Genomic DNA, 18709 nt, shown 5'->3' on the forward strand with positions numbered 1-18709 from the left:
AAGACTGAGGTTCAGGGGCTAGCTGCCTTGCTCAGAGTGGACCTTCCTGTACCAAACTGGTGATGAAGCAAGAACCATTCTTCTGCACCGTCTCCCTTGTCTGAACACATACATGCCGATACCAAACAGGCACCAGGGAACCAGAAAGGCTTGTACGCCCCTGGCGCTGCTGGTGAGAGAACAGTCTTTTCATCAGTCACTAGGTAGATGATTTCTCCCATCACAGAGCAGGAACAGGAGGAAAGCAGTGGGAATTCAGGAGGGGCACACTGAGAGGAAGACACTTTTTGGAGCTTCTCTGCTTTTGTCGCTCACGAGCTCAGCCCTGCACAGTCACAGGGGATGGGGAAGAGTCAGGGTAACAGTCAATGCACTACGCTGCCTTTTGAAGGCACAGAGTGGGATTTAATTTGTATCTTCTTTTCTGCACCCTGCTTCTCATTGCAGAGAGTCAGAGCGAAGCAGAGAGTAACTAACAAGCAAAATAAAAGCTATGCTGAGAGAGCAGCCCGTTCAGGCCCCTCACACCACATATATGCATGCAGCTGCCTGATGCGTCCATGCCAGTAAAAGCAGTTCCGATCCCAAGTTGCTCATCACTGCATACGAGCTGGAGAGCACCAGGGTGCCAGCAGAGTGGCTTGGGTAAGCGTTACCGGTGCACCAAAACCAACGAAACTAGTCCAGACCAGAACTACTTCTGCTAAGCCAGTATGTGTTTCTGCTGGCAGTCACACATATTTCTTACTGGTGGAACCACACTGATTATAACCTCCAGCCCTTGGGGAACAAAACCATTGCTGGGGTGTTACATTTCCAAGAGCAAAGCCAGCCCTAGAAGGGCTCAGGTCCATCATTTCTCAAAAGATCTCTGGTCGCACACTAAAGTTGTGGCTACAGCAGCCATTTTTCTCACAATGCAGCTAACTCTACGCAGCTTTGTTTTATGATGTGCAACTTCACAGATGAATATTCCACACAGCTTCATGAAGAAAGGTAATACAAGTAGTTCATAGTGTAAAGTGATAAAATGTGTGTTCAGCTGAACGGAACAGAGCAAGATGTCCTGCAGCTCTGACCAGGACCCTGGAAGTGTGAGTACAGTTAGTGGCTTCCTCACAAATTTCCTCTGCAACTGTGTGTCGTGTCTGTGCTCATGTTTACTACCTGTGAAATAGGGCCCATAATATTTCTCAGTTCTACTTCTTTGGTCCTACATGCCCATTTTTGTTGTCACAGGCATACTTCCACTACTGTCTATCTGAGTTCAGTGCATCTGAAGTAGAAATAAACCCTCTTTTTACCCAAAACCTCCATGCACCACTGTAACACCAATTCCTAGTACAATGTGTCAAAAATTCTCTGAATGTTGCAGATGCAGTCTCTTTCTTACCTTCATTTACTTCGTCATTTTCTTTGTCCACTTGTGCTTTCAGAACATAACGTTTTATCAGTCTTTTCATTATTTGCTGCCAGATTAAAACAGTTACATAATCAGGTGAGCATATACAATTAAACACTATTCTCTTTTCTTTCTCAATTATCTCCCTCACATCTATGTGATGAGGATATGGCACTTCCGGACATGGTTTAGCAGGCATGGTGGTGATGGGTTGATAGTTGGACTGGATGATCTTAGAGGTCTTTTCCAACCTTAATGATTCTACGGTTCTATGATCTGTATAAGTGAAAGAATGAACAGCCCCAGATCAAGCAGTTGCCTCGTAGGGGCTTCTTTTGGTGGCATGCTGAGATTCATCACTACAATAAAGCACCTTTCCCATCCAATTACCTCTTATTTACAGAGCACCACAACTTTTTGTAAGGAACAGGACAACAGGAAAATATGTCTAAACACACCTAATTTAGGCTTTAAGTAGCTTCAGAGTAGGTCTACTCTTTGCTAAACTCCATTCACATGTGAAAGGATGTGTAATAGTAAGAGATAAATATTTATCTTTTAAAAAGAAAGAAAAGTTGAGATTTTACAGTATGACAGTGCCATGTCAGCTGTAAAGGATTCAATAAGATTATATCTGTATTTTTATACCATAACTGCCAGGGTTCCTTGTATGTACTAATATTCTTGCACTGTGTTACCATACCTAATCTAATGTAGCTCGTCTAACAGAATTTGCACAGGTGGATTACGTACCCTCAACATTTTCACTAGGGGAACAAGAGCTTCTATTTACTTTTTTATTTCTGAGCTGGAAACAAGACAGGAAGGTAATATCTGACAGACTCCTCTTACTAGAAAGGAGCATTCCCAGCTGTAGATACGCCAAATGTCACATGTCAGATCATGAGAAGAAAGGAAGGGAAAGTAATGCTAACCTAGTCAGCTCAATGCTTTCACATCCCTTCTCCAGAAATCAGTTTTGCATGTTTGCTTCTCACACTTTCCAAACTGAGACATCAAAAGAAAATCTGAGTTTTCTGTGGGCTAGTTTTTAAGCACTTCAAATAATGGGACTTGAACAATAACTGTCTTTTTTCCTCTAGCATCCTGGAGTTTCATGTCTACAGGATTTCTTTATCTGGTGAAGGCAAAATGTGCTTGAAACACAAAATTCTGCTAGTACTTTCACACAGCTCTATTCCTCCAAACAGTGACCACTCTATGTACTTACCTGATAGCGTGTCGGCTGATTGAGAATGCTGTTAAAGCTGTGTGATTCAAAAACTCTGGAGTTCGACTGAGTGAAAAGGTTTAACTAGGAAGAAATAAGACAAAATTAAAATATATTATGGAATTCGCAGTTAGACTTCAGCTCCCTTTTTTTTAACTCAAGACACATCTTGGGGATGTCTCCATAGTCACTTTGTAAGAATATCATTTCCGAAAAACTGACATTGCCTTATTTGATAGGTTTGGAGGTTTTTTTTAAGCACTGATAATTGTAGCCATCCTGTTCACAGCACAGCTTGCACAGCTGAGGAAATAATGTATCATGACTTGGAGGCAGGGATGAGTGGGTAGAGCAAGGAGAGGCTCTCTAAACTTAACAAAGAGCTGTTGTGGATCTGCACTCTTCAGCATACTTTTAACTACAAATACACGCTCAAAACCATTTTGGCTTAGTTCGAAGTAATTTTTCAAAGCACCATTTTCAGGAATAGTGATACATTTAGAAAAAAGGTCACTGTTCAATTATTCAAGGATCACAAAGCCATCAGATCCCAAATAATTCAAGATTATTGTGGCAGTGGGCTAGAAGCAGAAGGGAAAAAACCACCTTCTTGTGGGCAATGAGAAATCAGCTCAGGCACCGGTTTTATTAGGGGGTGTGACAGGATTTATCTTTGTACAGCGTAATACATAGTGTGCCTGCCCAGCCTGACACAGAGGAGGCTGTGGGCTGCCTTTCCCAGAGAAAAATAATCTGGTTTGTTGTTCAAGAAAACTAGCTCCACCTGACCTGTTTCAACAGTGACTCAGACAGGATTTTAGTTCTTTAGTGACTTATATTCTAAGTACAATAGTAACTACTGCTGTATGGTATGTAAGTACTACTGAATGCTTTGTTATAAAAGTGTATCTTAGGGTGCTGAGGTTTCTTTGTTTTGTTTTTTAAACACATCTTCTGTACAGTGACTGGAGACAACTAATGAAGTTCAGGCACTTGCAGCACTAGAGAGCAAAACATCAGCAGTTGGTACCAAAAACGTCCTTGTAGCTAAACTGATTTAAATTGACATTTTTATAAACATGTATCTACTTTCACTGCCTACAGAAAACTGGATAAAATATTTTCTTTACTGAACATTCAGTGCCACTGACAGCTCAGAAGTCCTAGGCTCCAGAAAGATCTTTCAGAAAAGATGACCAGACTTGACGTTTCTGTTAATTTACAGTAAAACAAAGAACAATTATTTTCAAAGTATTGCTTGCAGTCTTTGTAATACACAGGGCATAAAGCCTAAGCTTATTCAAAAAGCCACATATATCCTCTTTAACTCATCCATGCCCCAGTTTGTCGTCAGTAAAACAAGGGGAATTGTTAGCTCATTCTCACGAGGGTGTTGTGACGCTGCATTCCATTAGTATTTGAGAGGAACTTTTAGATACCCAAATTTAGAACATCATGGAACTGCTGAAGATTATTACCAATCCTCCCTCTCTCCTGTTATCTTCTGTTGAAAGCATAGCTTTTGACAGTAGGAAGTGAATATCTTATTGACCACACTTTATCCTTTTCCTGTCCTAGTGAAAGGAAAAGTTTTCTCTCCTTATCCCTCCTCCCCTTCCATTTTGTTTTCACCCTGAACTAAAAGTCTTTCTAATGGAGGCTGAAAGCTTCTTTATCCAATATTTAGGTCATTCCTCGTGGGAATTATTTGCATCTTTGAATACTCAGTTATTTTTGTTTTAACTGTGTTTTTCCAGTCATTGGACCTTGTTGTCCTAAGAAAATTTGTTGCTATTTTTTGGGTTTATGCAGGATGCTTAGGCAATCTGAAATACAGATCTATGTATATAAATGCTTGACTAGTTACCATACTATCATCAGAAGTACAGATTATACCCCAAAACTTAAAGAAAAGCAGAATGCTGGAATGGACACACAAGTTTTCACTGCAATGAAAAGATTTCAGTACCTACCCTAGATTTGGAATTTCCCATTCCCATTTCGATGTCCTTCTGTAACCGTCTCCTCCTGCACTTAGAGAAGTTAATGATCCTCATAATGAAATAGAAAAAAGATTTGGGGCTTGGTACAAGACTGAATGGTGGAGGTAATGTTTTTCCATCATCAAAATACGATAACCAAAGTTTGGAACGAGCAAACTTCCACTCTACATCACTGTCATCCTGTGTTAAGATACAAAAACAAGTATATGCTTTGTTTTTATGAAATGCAAAACTTCTTCCAAATGAAACTCCTTTTAAATATCTACTCTCTGTATTTTTACATAAAACATTTGCGTGCTAGTAAGACTCCCAGTAGTTCTGCAAAAATGTAACCACTTTATCAAGTCTATTTTAACTAAATTTCCGTTGTCTCTTTATGGCAACATCTCACTGATAATACTTAGTCAAAGCATGTGAACCATTTAAGCAAGTGTTGTTTTTGCACTGAGTGAAAGCCAACATATAAATGCCTTGCCATTTACAGTGTTTAAAGTCTTGTTTTTCTCATTGGTCACATGAATTTGGTACTCACACAGGTGATGAAGTATTACCTTCAGGGCAGACGTGGTTTAAAATGGTAGTAGTACTCACAGCTTTTTACATAACCATGAAAAGTACTTCTGATTTATAATGGACTACATAAAATAGCAACTTTGCTGTCATGAAGAAATCGCGTTAAAAACTGACAAAATTATTTTAGCCTAATATATTCTTACTGAAGTATTCCAAGGTTAGATTTGTTTTACTCCGAAGGTGGAAAGTTTGATTATTATAACTAGCTTTCCCCTGCTAAATTCTCTGACATTTCCCAGAAGCCACTGAAAATACTGGAAATGACATATGCATTTATATGCTATGTCTTAGATAATTTTTTTTTTTTCCTGCCAGTGTGGGTGTGTGCCCATGTCTATGTGAATGTAGTACACTCATTGAATAATATCAGAACTCATGGTCTGGAAAACTGGCACTATAAATATGCTTATACTTTCATTTCGGAGACTTGGGAGTTATTTTTAAAACCCAAGTATCTTCTCTACTTTAAAATTTTCAAATTTATTATTAGAGTTGGATGCTAAATACTCTAATTAATTATCTTTAAAAAAGAAGATACTTTGTCATCATAATGAAATTCAAATAAAATTTATCTCGTCTAATAAGCAATGCAGCCAATAAGTTCGTGTGAAATTCAAGTATTCATTCAACTGAGCAGCAACAAGTTTGGCAGATTTGGAGAAATACTGCCACTACATTTTCAGGGCATATGGTAAAGCTCCTAGAATCAAGATTTAATATTGTACCTAAAATGGGAAAAAGCACATATTACAAACACAGCCTGTAAACATTGCGAAGTGTGACTCAGTCACCACAATCTTGAAGATAAGCACCTCCATCATACTCCACGTACAGATTTGTCAAAGATTGAAGAGCACTACATTAAGGAAACATGCAATAAGCATCATAAGGAAACTGGGAATGAACCACTCATGTCTAAAATGGTATACCCAGTAACTTTGTTTTATACTTTACAGCAGTCTTTGTTTGAATATTACTTTAGATTTTAAGATTTCTGGATGGATGATATCTCCTTAGATGCACACACATAGCACAGGATCAACTATTTGTTCAGACCTGTAAGGTTCTGCAACTTGGCTAGGTTGTTAGACAAAGTCAGTCCTAGAAACATGGTATTTTTTGTGATCTCCTTTACTGAGGTAATCTCTTCTCTGTACTTTTACATATCAAGATGCACTCATTGAAATAATTCCTAATAATTCTGTCCTTTTTCAACATAACAAAAGAGAACAACTTGAGAACAGGGCCCACCTCAATTTCTTGATATGAACTGTTGATCATAGCAATCAGCATGTTGAGCAGAACTACCACCATTGTTACATTGTATATGCCATAAAGAACATAACCAATGTTCTCTATGAACTTATGATCATATTTGAGGACAACAGAGGTTACTTCAGACAAGCCAAATATTGACCAAAATAAGGTCTTGAAACTTTCTTCCACTCTGTAGGAAAAAAAGAAGGCGGCATTATTACTAACTACACAAATAAATGTGTAAGTTGTCCTTACAGCAAGTGATAAACAATGTCAAGTAATTTGTGTGTGAACCAGGTTTGTGGAGCACTGATCAAAACAACAAACATGCAAGAAAATATTTTTCACAGTGTGTTGCATTTCTCCACAGTGCTCCACCTATCCATCATAGAAAACATAGTTGTAGCAATACATGCAAAACAACAGTCCAGGAATTGGAGAGGTATTATATTTCCATGTTTTGAGATGAAGCATCTTCTCATCTCATTATTTTGCAGTCTAACTCTGCAGGAAGCAGACCTTCCCTGTCCTAATAAAACTAAAAATGGGGCTGATGGGAAGGAAACTGCAGCACTCCTTTCAAGAACTTCTGATTAAGCCTTCCATTAGCGAGGGTGCACTCAGAAGTGGGTAGCAGCAGGTTTAGCAACAAAACCATCCAACCAAACAGATTTCATGGGATTTGTTCAGGACTTGTTGAAATCAGTAGGAGCCAGGCACTTCAACAGCAGGCAGGCACCTAGATACCCTTAAGGCTCTGGGTCCAGGACCCACTGCCTCTGGTTTTGTCTCCATCCCATGGTCAGGGTGATTCCCGAGGAACTGAGCTGCCAAGGGCTCTCAGACAGCTTCCAGGCAGCTCTCCAAGCCTTCAGTGGCTTTGAGAGTGGATCCTCTTCAAGCTTTCCTCCTCATGCCGCCATTCCTCTTTCCACTCTGGAAGTCAGGCAGTCAGGACACAGCTCACTGCAAAGTTCTATCCTGTCTCACTGAGAGGTGGGCTAATGAACGCAAGCCAAGAGATCCTGATATTCAATAAGGATTTTGATGTGCCTTCCATTATACCCTACAGAATTTACTGGAAATGATGACTTCCTTCTGTGCTGCCAAAAAGTGAACCAACAGACAGCTATATTTTAGTAAGTATAACTGAAATACCCCAGTACACATATCTTGAATTACCTGTTTTAACACTAATGAATAATTTTTAAATGCAAATAATATATGACTGGATGTATAGTCTAGTAAAATAATACCACTGTTTAAGAAATGAATATGAATGAGCATTCAAATAGTATGCATGCTAGACACCTGATCAAATACTGTAACAAAAGTATCTTTATGTTTAATTATTTATCTAAAGAAAAGACAATGAGTAAGAATAAATGCAAAAATCAGGCTCAAATCATGGAGAAGTCATGGAAACAACTACATAAAAATATAGCAGTTTTTACAGAAGTCACGTCTCCTGTAGAAAGATGAGAGAAAAGGAAAAGTTCTGAATTTCACCATCCTGTGGAAATACCTCTTGTTTGGAATGTCCTAAACATTTACCACTTCCAGCATCACCTTGTTTCAGGAAGTGAAAAAAACAAGCAAACAAAAAATAACTTTGGAGATCATAGCAATCTCATTGCATGAAGAGAGACTTACAACCACCATTGTTCGATACTCATGTGACTCATAATAAGCAGTTATCATGTAGATTGTGAACCTGGATCCAGAAGAGCCCAATGCAGTGTATAGATTTGTTTCAGGACTGGTCTAAGAGAGAAACATGCTGTCTACAGAATCACTATCTCTGTCTCTGCTTCTTGACAAATTAAAATTATTTGGAGGCCTACTATTGACACCTAGGCTAAATCTCTCTGTGTATCAATTTCCCAGTTGCTTTGGGAAAATGTCCTTCAGAAGAAATCAGCTAATATTTTCTTGCAACTGGTTGTCCACAAGTCTGTGTGATTAACATAATATACAGGTAAAATTATTTTAGACTGCAGTGAAAGCTTCTGTTATACAAATAGGAAAGAATCAGTCTTTTGTATTTGGCTTTCTCAGGTTTTGAGACAGCCAACTTCTTACTGACTTCAGCTGTATATTCAGTTTTATTTTAATGCTGGGAGACAGCATACAATATCTCACAGACTTTGTTACCTTAGTGAAAAACTGAAAGTTTCATACTGGCTTTTTTCTTAAATATAACTTCATACTTACGTTGTAAAGGCTGGGTTTAGTTTAGCTCCAAGGTAGTAGGAATACAGTATGAACATTCCAATCATAAATGCAAGAAATACCATAATAAAAAGGACCATAAACTTGAAGATGTCCTTAACAGTCCTTCCAAGCGAAATCTGCAAGGGCCCAAAACTCTCATTTGCAGGCAGGATATATGCAATCCGAGAAAAGCTAAGAACAACAGCAATTGCATAAAGGCCTTCAGATATTATCTGCGGATCAGATGGGAGCCATTTATCTCTGGCTGGAAGATATGAAATACAGGAGTAAATATAAGGAGTTACTCATTTATCACAATGTTTAAAAATAAAGTTTGATAGGATTTTCCATAAACATGACTGAATTTAGTTGAGACAAATATTTGGAGAGCCTAGTAGTTCCTACTCTATTCCTATTTAAGTCACAAAGGATGAATATAAGTTACAGTACCTTTTGCTTGAAGAAAAACTATACTGGAAGAAACATGACATACTCTTCTACAGTTTGCATTTTAACCTAAACTACGTAACAAAAATAATTCCTATTGCTTTTCTTAACAAGACTGTATTATTAACTATCTTAATAAGCACTATGCTAAAGCCAGAAATTTATTCATATGTTGTATTTTATTGATGGGAAGTTAACAGTGTTGGTTGATCAAGAATTTCATTTGTTAATCACACCAAGCTCTTGCCATTGTTACAAGTTCAGGATATAACCTAGTTCCTATTGAAATCACGACGATTTTTGCCATGTACTTCAACGGAAGTAGGATTGTGGGTTTTCCACACAATACGCACAGAAACAATTGAGTTATATATAAATTCATAAATTGTTTATTACATGATTTAATGCACCATCTTAGCCAAATACCACTGAATTAAAATGTGTTTTATAGCAAAATACCATGTGTTTCTAAATGTGTATTTATATATGTAAAAATTCACATTGATTATATAGCAGTTAATGTAAACAACAAAACCGAGTCTGTTATTGCAGTATATTGAAGTTGATAAACTATATGCTAAAATAAACCATCAGCAAATACAGCTTCGCTGGTATTTCAAATAGAGATTCATCACACCTATAATTACAATTTCTGCACTGCAGTAACTGTTTTGCATTTTTATTCTATTTGAGCAAATCTTTACTGGGTCCAGCATCCTTCCTTTATCATGAAATGTTGACAGATCTTTATGAGCATGAATGACTGCATCAAACAACTGAACCAAACCAAGAAAAAAAAAATCACATAAATTTTTTATCAGTTGTGCATTAAGTCAAAATACAGCTTGCAAATATTTAAAATCAAGAGGGTCAAATTTAGCTCTAGGATAAACAGGTACAACAAAATTATGGACAGCTACATTTGAACTGATTTTGTCCTTATGCCTATTGTTTGGTTTTAATATATTGGCAAACTTATTTGCCAAATTAGCGTTATAACAACTATTGTTTAAATAGCATAGAAACAAATATATTGAGGCAGAAATGGGTAGACCATGCTATGAACACAAACACATGGAAGTACTCATTTTAAGGCTTTGAAATGCCAGTGCCTCCTACCAGTTTTTCTATATTCAGGTCTGTGCTGCAGGGAAGTTAAACTCACCATAAGTAAAATACTCTATTTCTGGAGGAAGTGTGACCTCAGAGAGGTCACTCTCCTCAATGTAGTTGTCCACATATTGTTGTGCTTTTGTGGCCTGCAGGAAGGCCAGAAGCCTCGCTGTGAAAGCAGCAATGAAAATGGACAGCATCCCAAAATCCAAAACATTCCATAACTGCAAAATATATTCCCTGGGTCCTTCCAGCCACAGCTCTTTGCATTCTGACCACATCATACCTGCAACAACAAATGAAAAAGAACATAGCAACGTTGGCCAAATTCTTCTCATTTAAACTCTTTGCATTCACCCGTTTCCTGAAACCACGTGGTACAAGTGGAGCAAAAATTCACTTATTTACAGTGTCACAGCATCATCATACACCTTGAGTAAGGCTCTCTTGGTTTCATCAGGGTTTATCAAATGGCAAGGTATTAACTGATATGCAGGGATAAAGCTCAGACATCTCCACATAGGGTAGTGTAGAGCCATGACTTTACAGTGAAAGTAGTGTGGACTAACAACCTAACAGTACGCTATACTTCTAAAGATGTAAAAATGTTAAAGGTGGGAAAAAGAACTCCTCTCATTTCCTTACAATTTACATTCATAAAACACTTCTGAATCAGAAGGATTAATTTTTACAGAGGAGCACAACTACCCAACTACACAGATGACCAAATATAAAGGGCACAATTATGCTACTGGCTCTCCACTTTACAGAATAAGATGCTTTTCAGCATAGAAAGTGGAATTTGGCTATGTGTAACGTAGTTTTCTTACTCAAACTTCTCCTCAGAAATCCATTTACATGGATTTAATCCAGATCACAGCCTCATCGTAACCTTGAGATGTAGCTGTTGGGAATCAAGACTTTTTCTTACTTCAGAAAGTTTCTTAGGCAAAAAAAAGTAACACAAAACCACAACCCCGCAACTTTTTGTCTTGTTTCCCTTGCCGCGTAATTCAGCGGGGGTACTGCTGCCATCCAGCCATACGCACTGCAGCCATGCACTGGATTGCCTTGAGGCTGGTTGTCTCTGTGTGCCCAAGAAATTTCTCACAGTGACTGAGTCCTGAAGATCACCAAAATCTCAGTCCTTGCCTTCTGTCAAATAAAGAAGCTGCTCCAGACGAGTATATGCTGGGACTACCAAAAGGCAGCATACAAGGGATATACATCTCCCTACCCTAACAGAGTTTAAGACAAAGCAGTGCTTAAATCGGGAGATGGAGGGGGGGGGATTCAAAAGGCAGAGCGAGGCACCTTCATGTAGCAGCTGCAGTAACACCTCCACAGCCTGTGAAAGCTGAGAATGCTGCATTATCATGTGGCTAACTGACATTTTGCTACCTAAAGCACCTGACTTAGATGAAATGCTAGAAGATAGCATTTTCTGCCACACAGAGTTTCAAACAGGCTGACAGCTGATCGGGTTTTGTGAATAAAAAAACCAAAAAACTCTGAGTAATGGGAACTGACTCATTTAGCCCCTTGATATTGGTAGGAACTGCGATTTCCCCAAGTGCTACCTGGGCAGCAATGGCACATACGCACTGCTGTGCCGTGTTAGCACCAAGCAGTAGGAACTCCTGACCTTCTGGCACGGGCAGCAGCGTAGGCTGCCTGATACTATTTAAGAAAACCACTTCAGTAAAGTATAATTTCTGTGGTGTTCTCTTCAGCAAACCTGCACTCCTGTTACAAACACCAGAATTACCGAACAGTGCAACAAATCAGCAAACAAAATTTTACCCCATGCTGCAAGAGGGGGGGCAGCACAGAGACGCTCTGACGCTCTCACCGGTTCTAATGCGCAGTTATCTGCCCTAAGGGTTTATTCCAACTGTACAGCAGCTGCAGCAAAGGTTTGGGACCTGGGCTTCTCTCCTTTCTTTTAGAATTTGTATCCGCAGGAAAACAGTTAATGCAAAGATGAAGGGGCAATATACCTACCAAGTACCCATACCATGATCAGCATTTCTGTCCAGGTGAACTGAGTAGTCTTCACCCTGAAGATCTGCTTAGGGTAGTCAGTAACAGTGACATTCGGTAGCGTTGTTATACCTTCAAATCTGTCTGAAGCATTGAACACCAGCAGGCCTAAGAAAATAATGAAGGATGCTGCATGTGCCACAAATTTCATAAACGGGCTTCGAAGAATTCTTCCAAGCTGCAAAGGCAGAATGAGAGCAGTCTCTCAGTTTTCTCAAAGAAACAAACTTTTTCATCAGGCATTCCAGAAGCATGAACGGGCACTCAGAGCTCAGGACAGTCTGAAACCTCATTTTTAAAGGATGCTCTTCCAAGTGTGCTGAACTGTGACGCTTTACCATTTCAGACAAGTTTCCCAAAGGCAGCCTCATGGATTATGTTGTCCTGCTAGTAAGTGTTCATGTTATTCCATAAACTCTAGATGGCAATGTTTGAGGGGAAACGCCCCAAGGAATTACAAACATACAAAGACTGTGACCAGAAAGAGCTTGATCTAATGCCCACAGATACCAACTGGGGGGCGGAAGCAAGCCCATGGAAAAGAAATAAATAAAATCTCCAAGTAGCAATATGGTTTCCCTATCAACAAGAGCATCCTATTAGCTTGTCTATGACTATAGTTCTAGGAAAAATTACAGGCTCATCTTCTCATCTCTGGCTACTGTATTCCATCCACAGAGTATACATTCAGAGCTCTAAGTGCCACATAAATAACATGTGTTTACTAAAAATAATTATTGTTCCATCACAATGGATTAAGAAGGACAAGATCACAAATATCACTATTTTCAAATAAATTCAGCAGATTTCATTCACATCTGCACCTGGTAGGACAAAACAGCAACAGCAGAGGCAGTCTGCCTGCACCAGAAGAGAGGACTGGTTGCCTGTAGAAGACCACACTGGAAAGACCAATGGGACTGTCACTGTTACTCAGTGTGAAAAAGAAGAGTCTGTGATCCCATCAGCAGGTGCCATAACAACACTCTTTGGAAATCTCTTAGGGGGAATGTACACTTAGGTTTACTTGTCCTTCCCTGCCTATTTCCCTTTGGGTGGAGTATTACCTTTGGAGTACACCTCCTCTCTGTGGCCTGAGAGGGACAATGCTTGTCCCATCTTTGCACAAGGTGTGTGAAAAGGTAGCTGCTAGACAGTCATCTTCATCTTAGCTGCTGTACATTTCTTCAAGCCAAAGGTCTCCTGCCTCCTTCAGTACAACAGAACAATATACTGCTCCGCACATAATGCCTGACCTTTATTAATGTTAATATACAGTTCTAATGTGATAAACTATCACATATATCACCAATATTAAGCAATATTCAAAAATACCCTGTGAAGAGCTGCATTATCAGAAGTACCATATAAGAAGAGAAAAACAAGTTCAGCAGATGGGGAACTGGAAGTAGCTTTCTTATATCAAGCAATGGTTTTCCTGAAACTGGGGTCAGCTACTCTGAACTGAGCAGACCAGCACACACTAAATAGCATTTAGTACCTGTGCAAACAATCTCAGGTTCCCTTCCTGCTCCTGACCTTTAGAAAGCATTTTGAAATTACAGTCTCAAACAACTGATCTGAATGTACAGTACTTTTATTTGACATGAGCACTAGGAAAAATGTCAGGTGTTTCTGGTACTGGGAATTAAAGCTCAAGGACAAATGTCACTTTTCCGTATTAGACACCAGCTAAAAATATATAATACATTTCTACAATATGGAGCTGTGAGTGAGGAATATCTTTACTACAGATATTCAGGGAAAGTGACATTTCAGAGAATAATGACAGTAACAACTGTACTATTTGCATAAAGGTTTGTCTCTAAAGTAAATAAATATTTAACCCAAGGAAAACATCAGGTTCCCTTCAAATATGCAAGAGATGAACAAAATTTTATCCTTTTTGAGGTGAACTACAAGAGCGAAATATAAATGAGTGAAACTCGCATTTCTTTGCTGTATACTTGTTAAGGAAATAAAATTGAAAGACCACATTCAACACTGATGTAAATTTACATAAGAATTTTTAAAAAGTTAATGTAACGGAGTCTTCCAATTTACCAAAGATCTATCAGTATGTTTCATTTGCAGACAATTCACTTGCCACAGACCATAAGCATTTCAAAGAAACTGCTGTTATTTTCATTGTGAGATCATCAGGAAAGCTGGAAGCACCCATATATTTTCATATCATTTTAAAGAGGTAAGAGTTTACAGTTGCACTCTTCTACAAATATACCCCACCACGTGGTTGGAATGCTGTGTTTAATTTAATTTCTGCTCTGTGGTTCACCAGGTAAACAGACCTCCTAGAGCAGGGATAACAAATAATTTACTTAAGATTAAGTTCTGCATCAGTGAAGACAACAGATGTTCTGCTAATGGTTTATATGGGAACAGCATCAGATCTTTAGATGCCATCAGAGGAGACCTAATACAGAATGAGTGGTGACTTTCAAAAAATCCATGTTACTAATACAAATACAATCACATAGCAGAAATTGTGAGGTGAGCACGATCCATGGAAATTTTTAAAAAAAGAAAAAAAAAGCTCCCAGAGAAGGTTTTTTTTTTTTTCGATCCTTAAACTTCACAATAATTTATTTTCATGCTTCATCACTGCGGTCCCATCCTTCCAGGGCAAATAAAACAAATAGCATCTTTTGGCTTAAGACTAGAGATTACTAAAAATATAATTAATTAGTCAAAATTTGGAAGAAGCAGAATTAGAGGAACAGTACTGCATTTTGAATGCCAGAAATTGAAAAACAGCTCCCAGAATAGTACAAGATACATAATTTATAAAATTCAGTACCCTGCTACATGGTGCAATCCAATAACCAATGGCTAGAAATGGAAGGCCCAATGCCACAACCAGCACAACCAGACACTTGATAGCTATGGTCTGCTCCCGTAATCCTGAGAGATTTTCATACCAGATAGTCAGTAGCTGTTGCTGACAGTTTGGATGGGCCACAAACTGTAAAGAAAAAGAAAGAAAACCAAGACATATTATAATTTATAAGAAGAGTTATAGAACTGCTACACACATAATCATGATCACCTTAAATATCTGGTGTTAATTTAGACTTTAAGAATCATGGGGTTTTTTTCCATTCCTTTGAGATAATGGTTAATAAAAAAGGAAGAAACACTTTGGGCTCAAGGTTGTGCATGTTGGCAGCCATTGCTGATAGAAGCCTTTTATGCGCTATTAGAACAGCTTTGCATACCCAACTGGATCCTGTCAGAGTTGAACCTCAGCCCTAACTTCCAACAATTTCTAAGCAAGTCAAGCTGATCCAAGGTACATGCAGAATTTCCACGTGCTGGTCTGACCATAATCCACTGTTAGCCCCTCCCCTTTCTGCACATGCTCTTCACAGACCACCTCAAACATCATTGCCATTTGATTTGGTTCTTTGACAAAGGCTCCAAATACCTCCATAACCATCTATACATTTTCAGTCTAAAACTTGCTGAGACAAGATATAAATGAAGCAAAAGTACAGCACAGAATTTTAAACCTCACCAGAACACAGAGATGAATATTGAAAGAGTTTCTTATCTCTTACTACTATCAATGGTGCTAGCTATCACCACTAGTTGGATATACTTGGGATCTTAAAAATAATCAAAAGCCGCTTACTACAAACACATTTTTATGTTTTCTGGAAAATAAAATTTAGCATTTGGTAATACAAGGAAATTCCATTTTGTGAACAGGATGAAAAGGTGACTTTATGGTTTTGATGATGCTCTAAAGACTCTGCAATAGATTGTATTTTGCTGTACAGTTTTGTATTTTCTCTAGGTTCATGCCTTTGATACTATCTCAGCTGAAAAATATTACATCCTAAAATTTGACAGTGTTCAAAAATAACTTTTCCTTTTTTACTATTTTAATATTTTAAAGGACCCTGACTGTATGGGCTGTTATCACTATACAGTCTTATGCTATTCTTTGTGTTTTAAGGAGTTGTTAATAGCTTAACAACACACTGCAGGAGGCTCAAATAAGACCTGAGATGTATATTTAACTAAAGATATAAACATTTCAGTGATTTCTGAGCAAGATATTTTTATTCTTAGTGAATTCTTTTATGAGATGTTAATCTTTGCTGATTAGTTTACATTATTATTTATCAATATTAAGTATGTGCTCATTTATTTCTATAGCAGGATGACTAAAATGTATCAAACACAACAGAGGAAACCACAAGAGCAGATGCATACAAATACCCGAATAAATACAATTTCTGATAAAATGACCAAAAAGTTGACACTTTCAAATCTGAGCATTTAGTTTTATAAGATAATATTCAGGCATTTAAACAAGAATGTCCTGATTGTCAGCAGCCTAAGCATACACAGATACCACTGAATACCAATTCATTCATTGAATGTCAGGCCATTTTTTGAATGTTCAACCCTACATCCAGATTTTTGGTACTTACTTTTCTTGCACCCAGACACAGGCACGTGAAAGATGATTTTGGAATATATTTGCTCTCTTTTGAGCTAACTCTGATGCCCGCTGAAGTCAATGTAAAATTTCAGCTGACCTTAACTAAGCAAAGCCAAGACATCCTCAAGGACTTTTGTAACAAAAAGTGCTTTAAAACAGGGGGAAGGAAGCCAGACAAACATCAAGACAAAGAAATAAGGCATCAAGTGAATTTATCGTGATCTAGTCATGAAGAGACAGGTATGTGGAAAAACAGGCTTAGGATTAATGCTCAACTTCTCCTCAAACAGTTATTACAACACAAACTTGGTCTCCTGAGCCTTTTGATTAAGTTTCATTTCTCCCTAGCTTCCACAAATTCTTCCTTAAGTGGCACGAAATTGAAAGGGAGCAGAGATTGAAACGTTAAGATACTAAACTGGCACGTATTAAGGATCTAGTACCCACTAAAGAAGAAAAAAAAGAAAATAGTCAACTTCCATCTTTCTCCTATGTAGCAAACACATGCAGCTGTTATTTTCCTAGCTTCACTAAGGTTTCACTACGTTCACAGGGAAAGGGAATGATTCCCAAATTAATTATGGAATGATATAACAAGCTGCTGCCAACAACTGCATTTGTTTAGATATGCCTTAAGTTTTATTTTACTAAAATCACTTTTGGTTGAGTTTGTTGAACAGTGAGCACTGTTGTATCTCTTTAGGATGAAGCAATGTGGACAGAGGAGACTGTGCTGCCACTCCATCAGAAGCATGTTAGGTAACCAGGAGTATGTAGCCCATGTTAGAATCAGAGAATGCTTTGGGTTGGAAGGGACCTTTAGAAGTCATCTAGCCCAACCCCCCTGTAGTGAGCAGGGACATCTTCAACTAGACCAGGTTGCTCAGAGCCCCATTCAACCCGGCCTTGAATGATTCCAGGGATGGGGCCTCCACCACCTCTCTGGGCAACCTATTCCAGTGTTTCACCACCCTCATTGTAAAAAAATTCTTCCTAGTCTAGTCTTTCCTTCTGTCTAGTCTAAATCTACCCTCCCTTCGTTTAAAGCCATTGTTCCTTGTCCTGTCACAACAAGCTCTGCTGAAAATATTTTCCCCATCTTTCCTGTAGGCCCCCTTCAGGTACTGGAAGGCTGCTATAAGGTCTCCCCAGAGCCTTCTCTTCTCCAGGCTGAACAGCCCCAGCTCTCTCAGCCTTTCCTCACAGGAGAGGTGCTCCAGCCCTCAAATCATCTTTGTGGCCCTCCTCTGGCCCTGCTCCAACAGATCCATGTCTTCCTTGTGCTGAGGGCTTCAGAGCTGGATGCAGTACTCCAGGTGGGGTCTCACCAGAGCAGAGGGGCAGATTCACCTCCCTTGACCTACTGGCCACGCTTCTCTTGATGCAGCCCAGAATACAGTTGGCCTTCATGGGCTACGAGCACACATTGGTGGCTCATGTCCAGCTTTTCGTCCACCAGTACCCCCAAGTCTTTCCCAGCAGGGCTACTCTCAAGCCCTTCATTCCCCAGCCTGTATTGATAGTAGGGTTTGCCCCGACCCAGATGCAGGACCTTGCACTTGGCCTTGTTGAACCTCATGAGGTTCACAAAGGCCCAGTTCTTGAGCCTGTCCATGTCCCTCTGGATAGCATCCTGTTCTTCTGGTGTGTCAGCTGCACCACTCAGCTTGGTATCATCTGCAAACTTGCTGAGGGTGCACTCAATCTTGCTGTCTAAGTCATGATGAAAATGTTAAACAACACCAGTCCCAATATGGAATCCTGAGGGACACCACTTGTCACCGGTGTCCATTTGGACATCGAGCCATTGACCACTACCCTCTGGCTGCCACCTTCCAACCAATTCTTCATCCACCAAACAGTCCACCCATCAAATCCATATTTTTCCAATTTAAAGAGATGGATGTTGTGAGGGACTGTGTCGAAGGCTTTACAGAAGTCCAGACAGATCACAT

At 39.0% G+C, this 18709-nt stretch overlaps 1 protein-coding gene across 2 annotated transcripts in view; it reads right to left on the reverse strand.

Annotated features, from left to right (window-relative positions):
* TRPC3 (transient receptor potential cation channel subfamily C member 3) overlaps positions 1-18709 on the reverse strand; it is a 47180-nt gene that overhangs the window by 1841 nt on the left and 26630 nt on the right. For both annotated transcript variants that reach the window (XM_075420924.1, XM_075420925.1), the window contains exons 4-11: positions 15102-15266; positions 12245-12461; positions 10293-10526; positions 8681-8945; positions 6461-6656; positions 4607-4816; positions 2634-2717; positions 1394-1469 (exon numbers count right to left, since the gene is read on the reverse strand). In XM_075420924.1, coding sequence (XP_075277039.1) covers positions 1394-1469; positions 2634-2717; positions 4607-4816; positions 6461-6656; positions 8681-8945; positions 10293-10526; positions 12245-12461; positions 15102-15266 — 1447 coding nt within the window. The remainder of the gene's footprint in view (positions 1-1393; positions 1470-2633; positions 2718-4606; positions 4817-6460; positions 6657-8680; positions 8946-10292; positions 10527-12244; positions 12462-15101; positions 15267-18709) is intronic.

This window comes from Opisthocomus hoazin, chromosome 5, assembly GCF_030867145.1.
Source record: "Opisthocomus hoazin isolate bOpiHoa1 chromosome 5, bOpiHoa1.hap1, whole genome shotgun sequence".
Taxonomy (NCBI): domain Eukaryota; kingdom Metazoa; phylum Chordata; class Aves; order Opisthocomiformes; family Opisthocomidae; genus Opisthocomus; species Opisthocomus hoazin.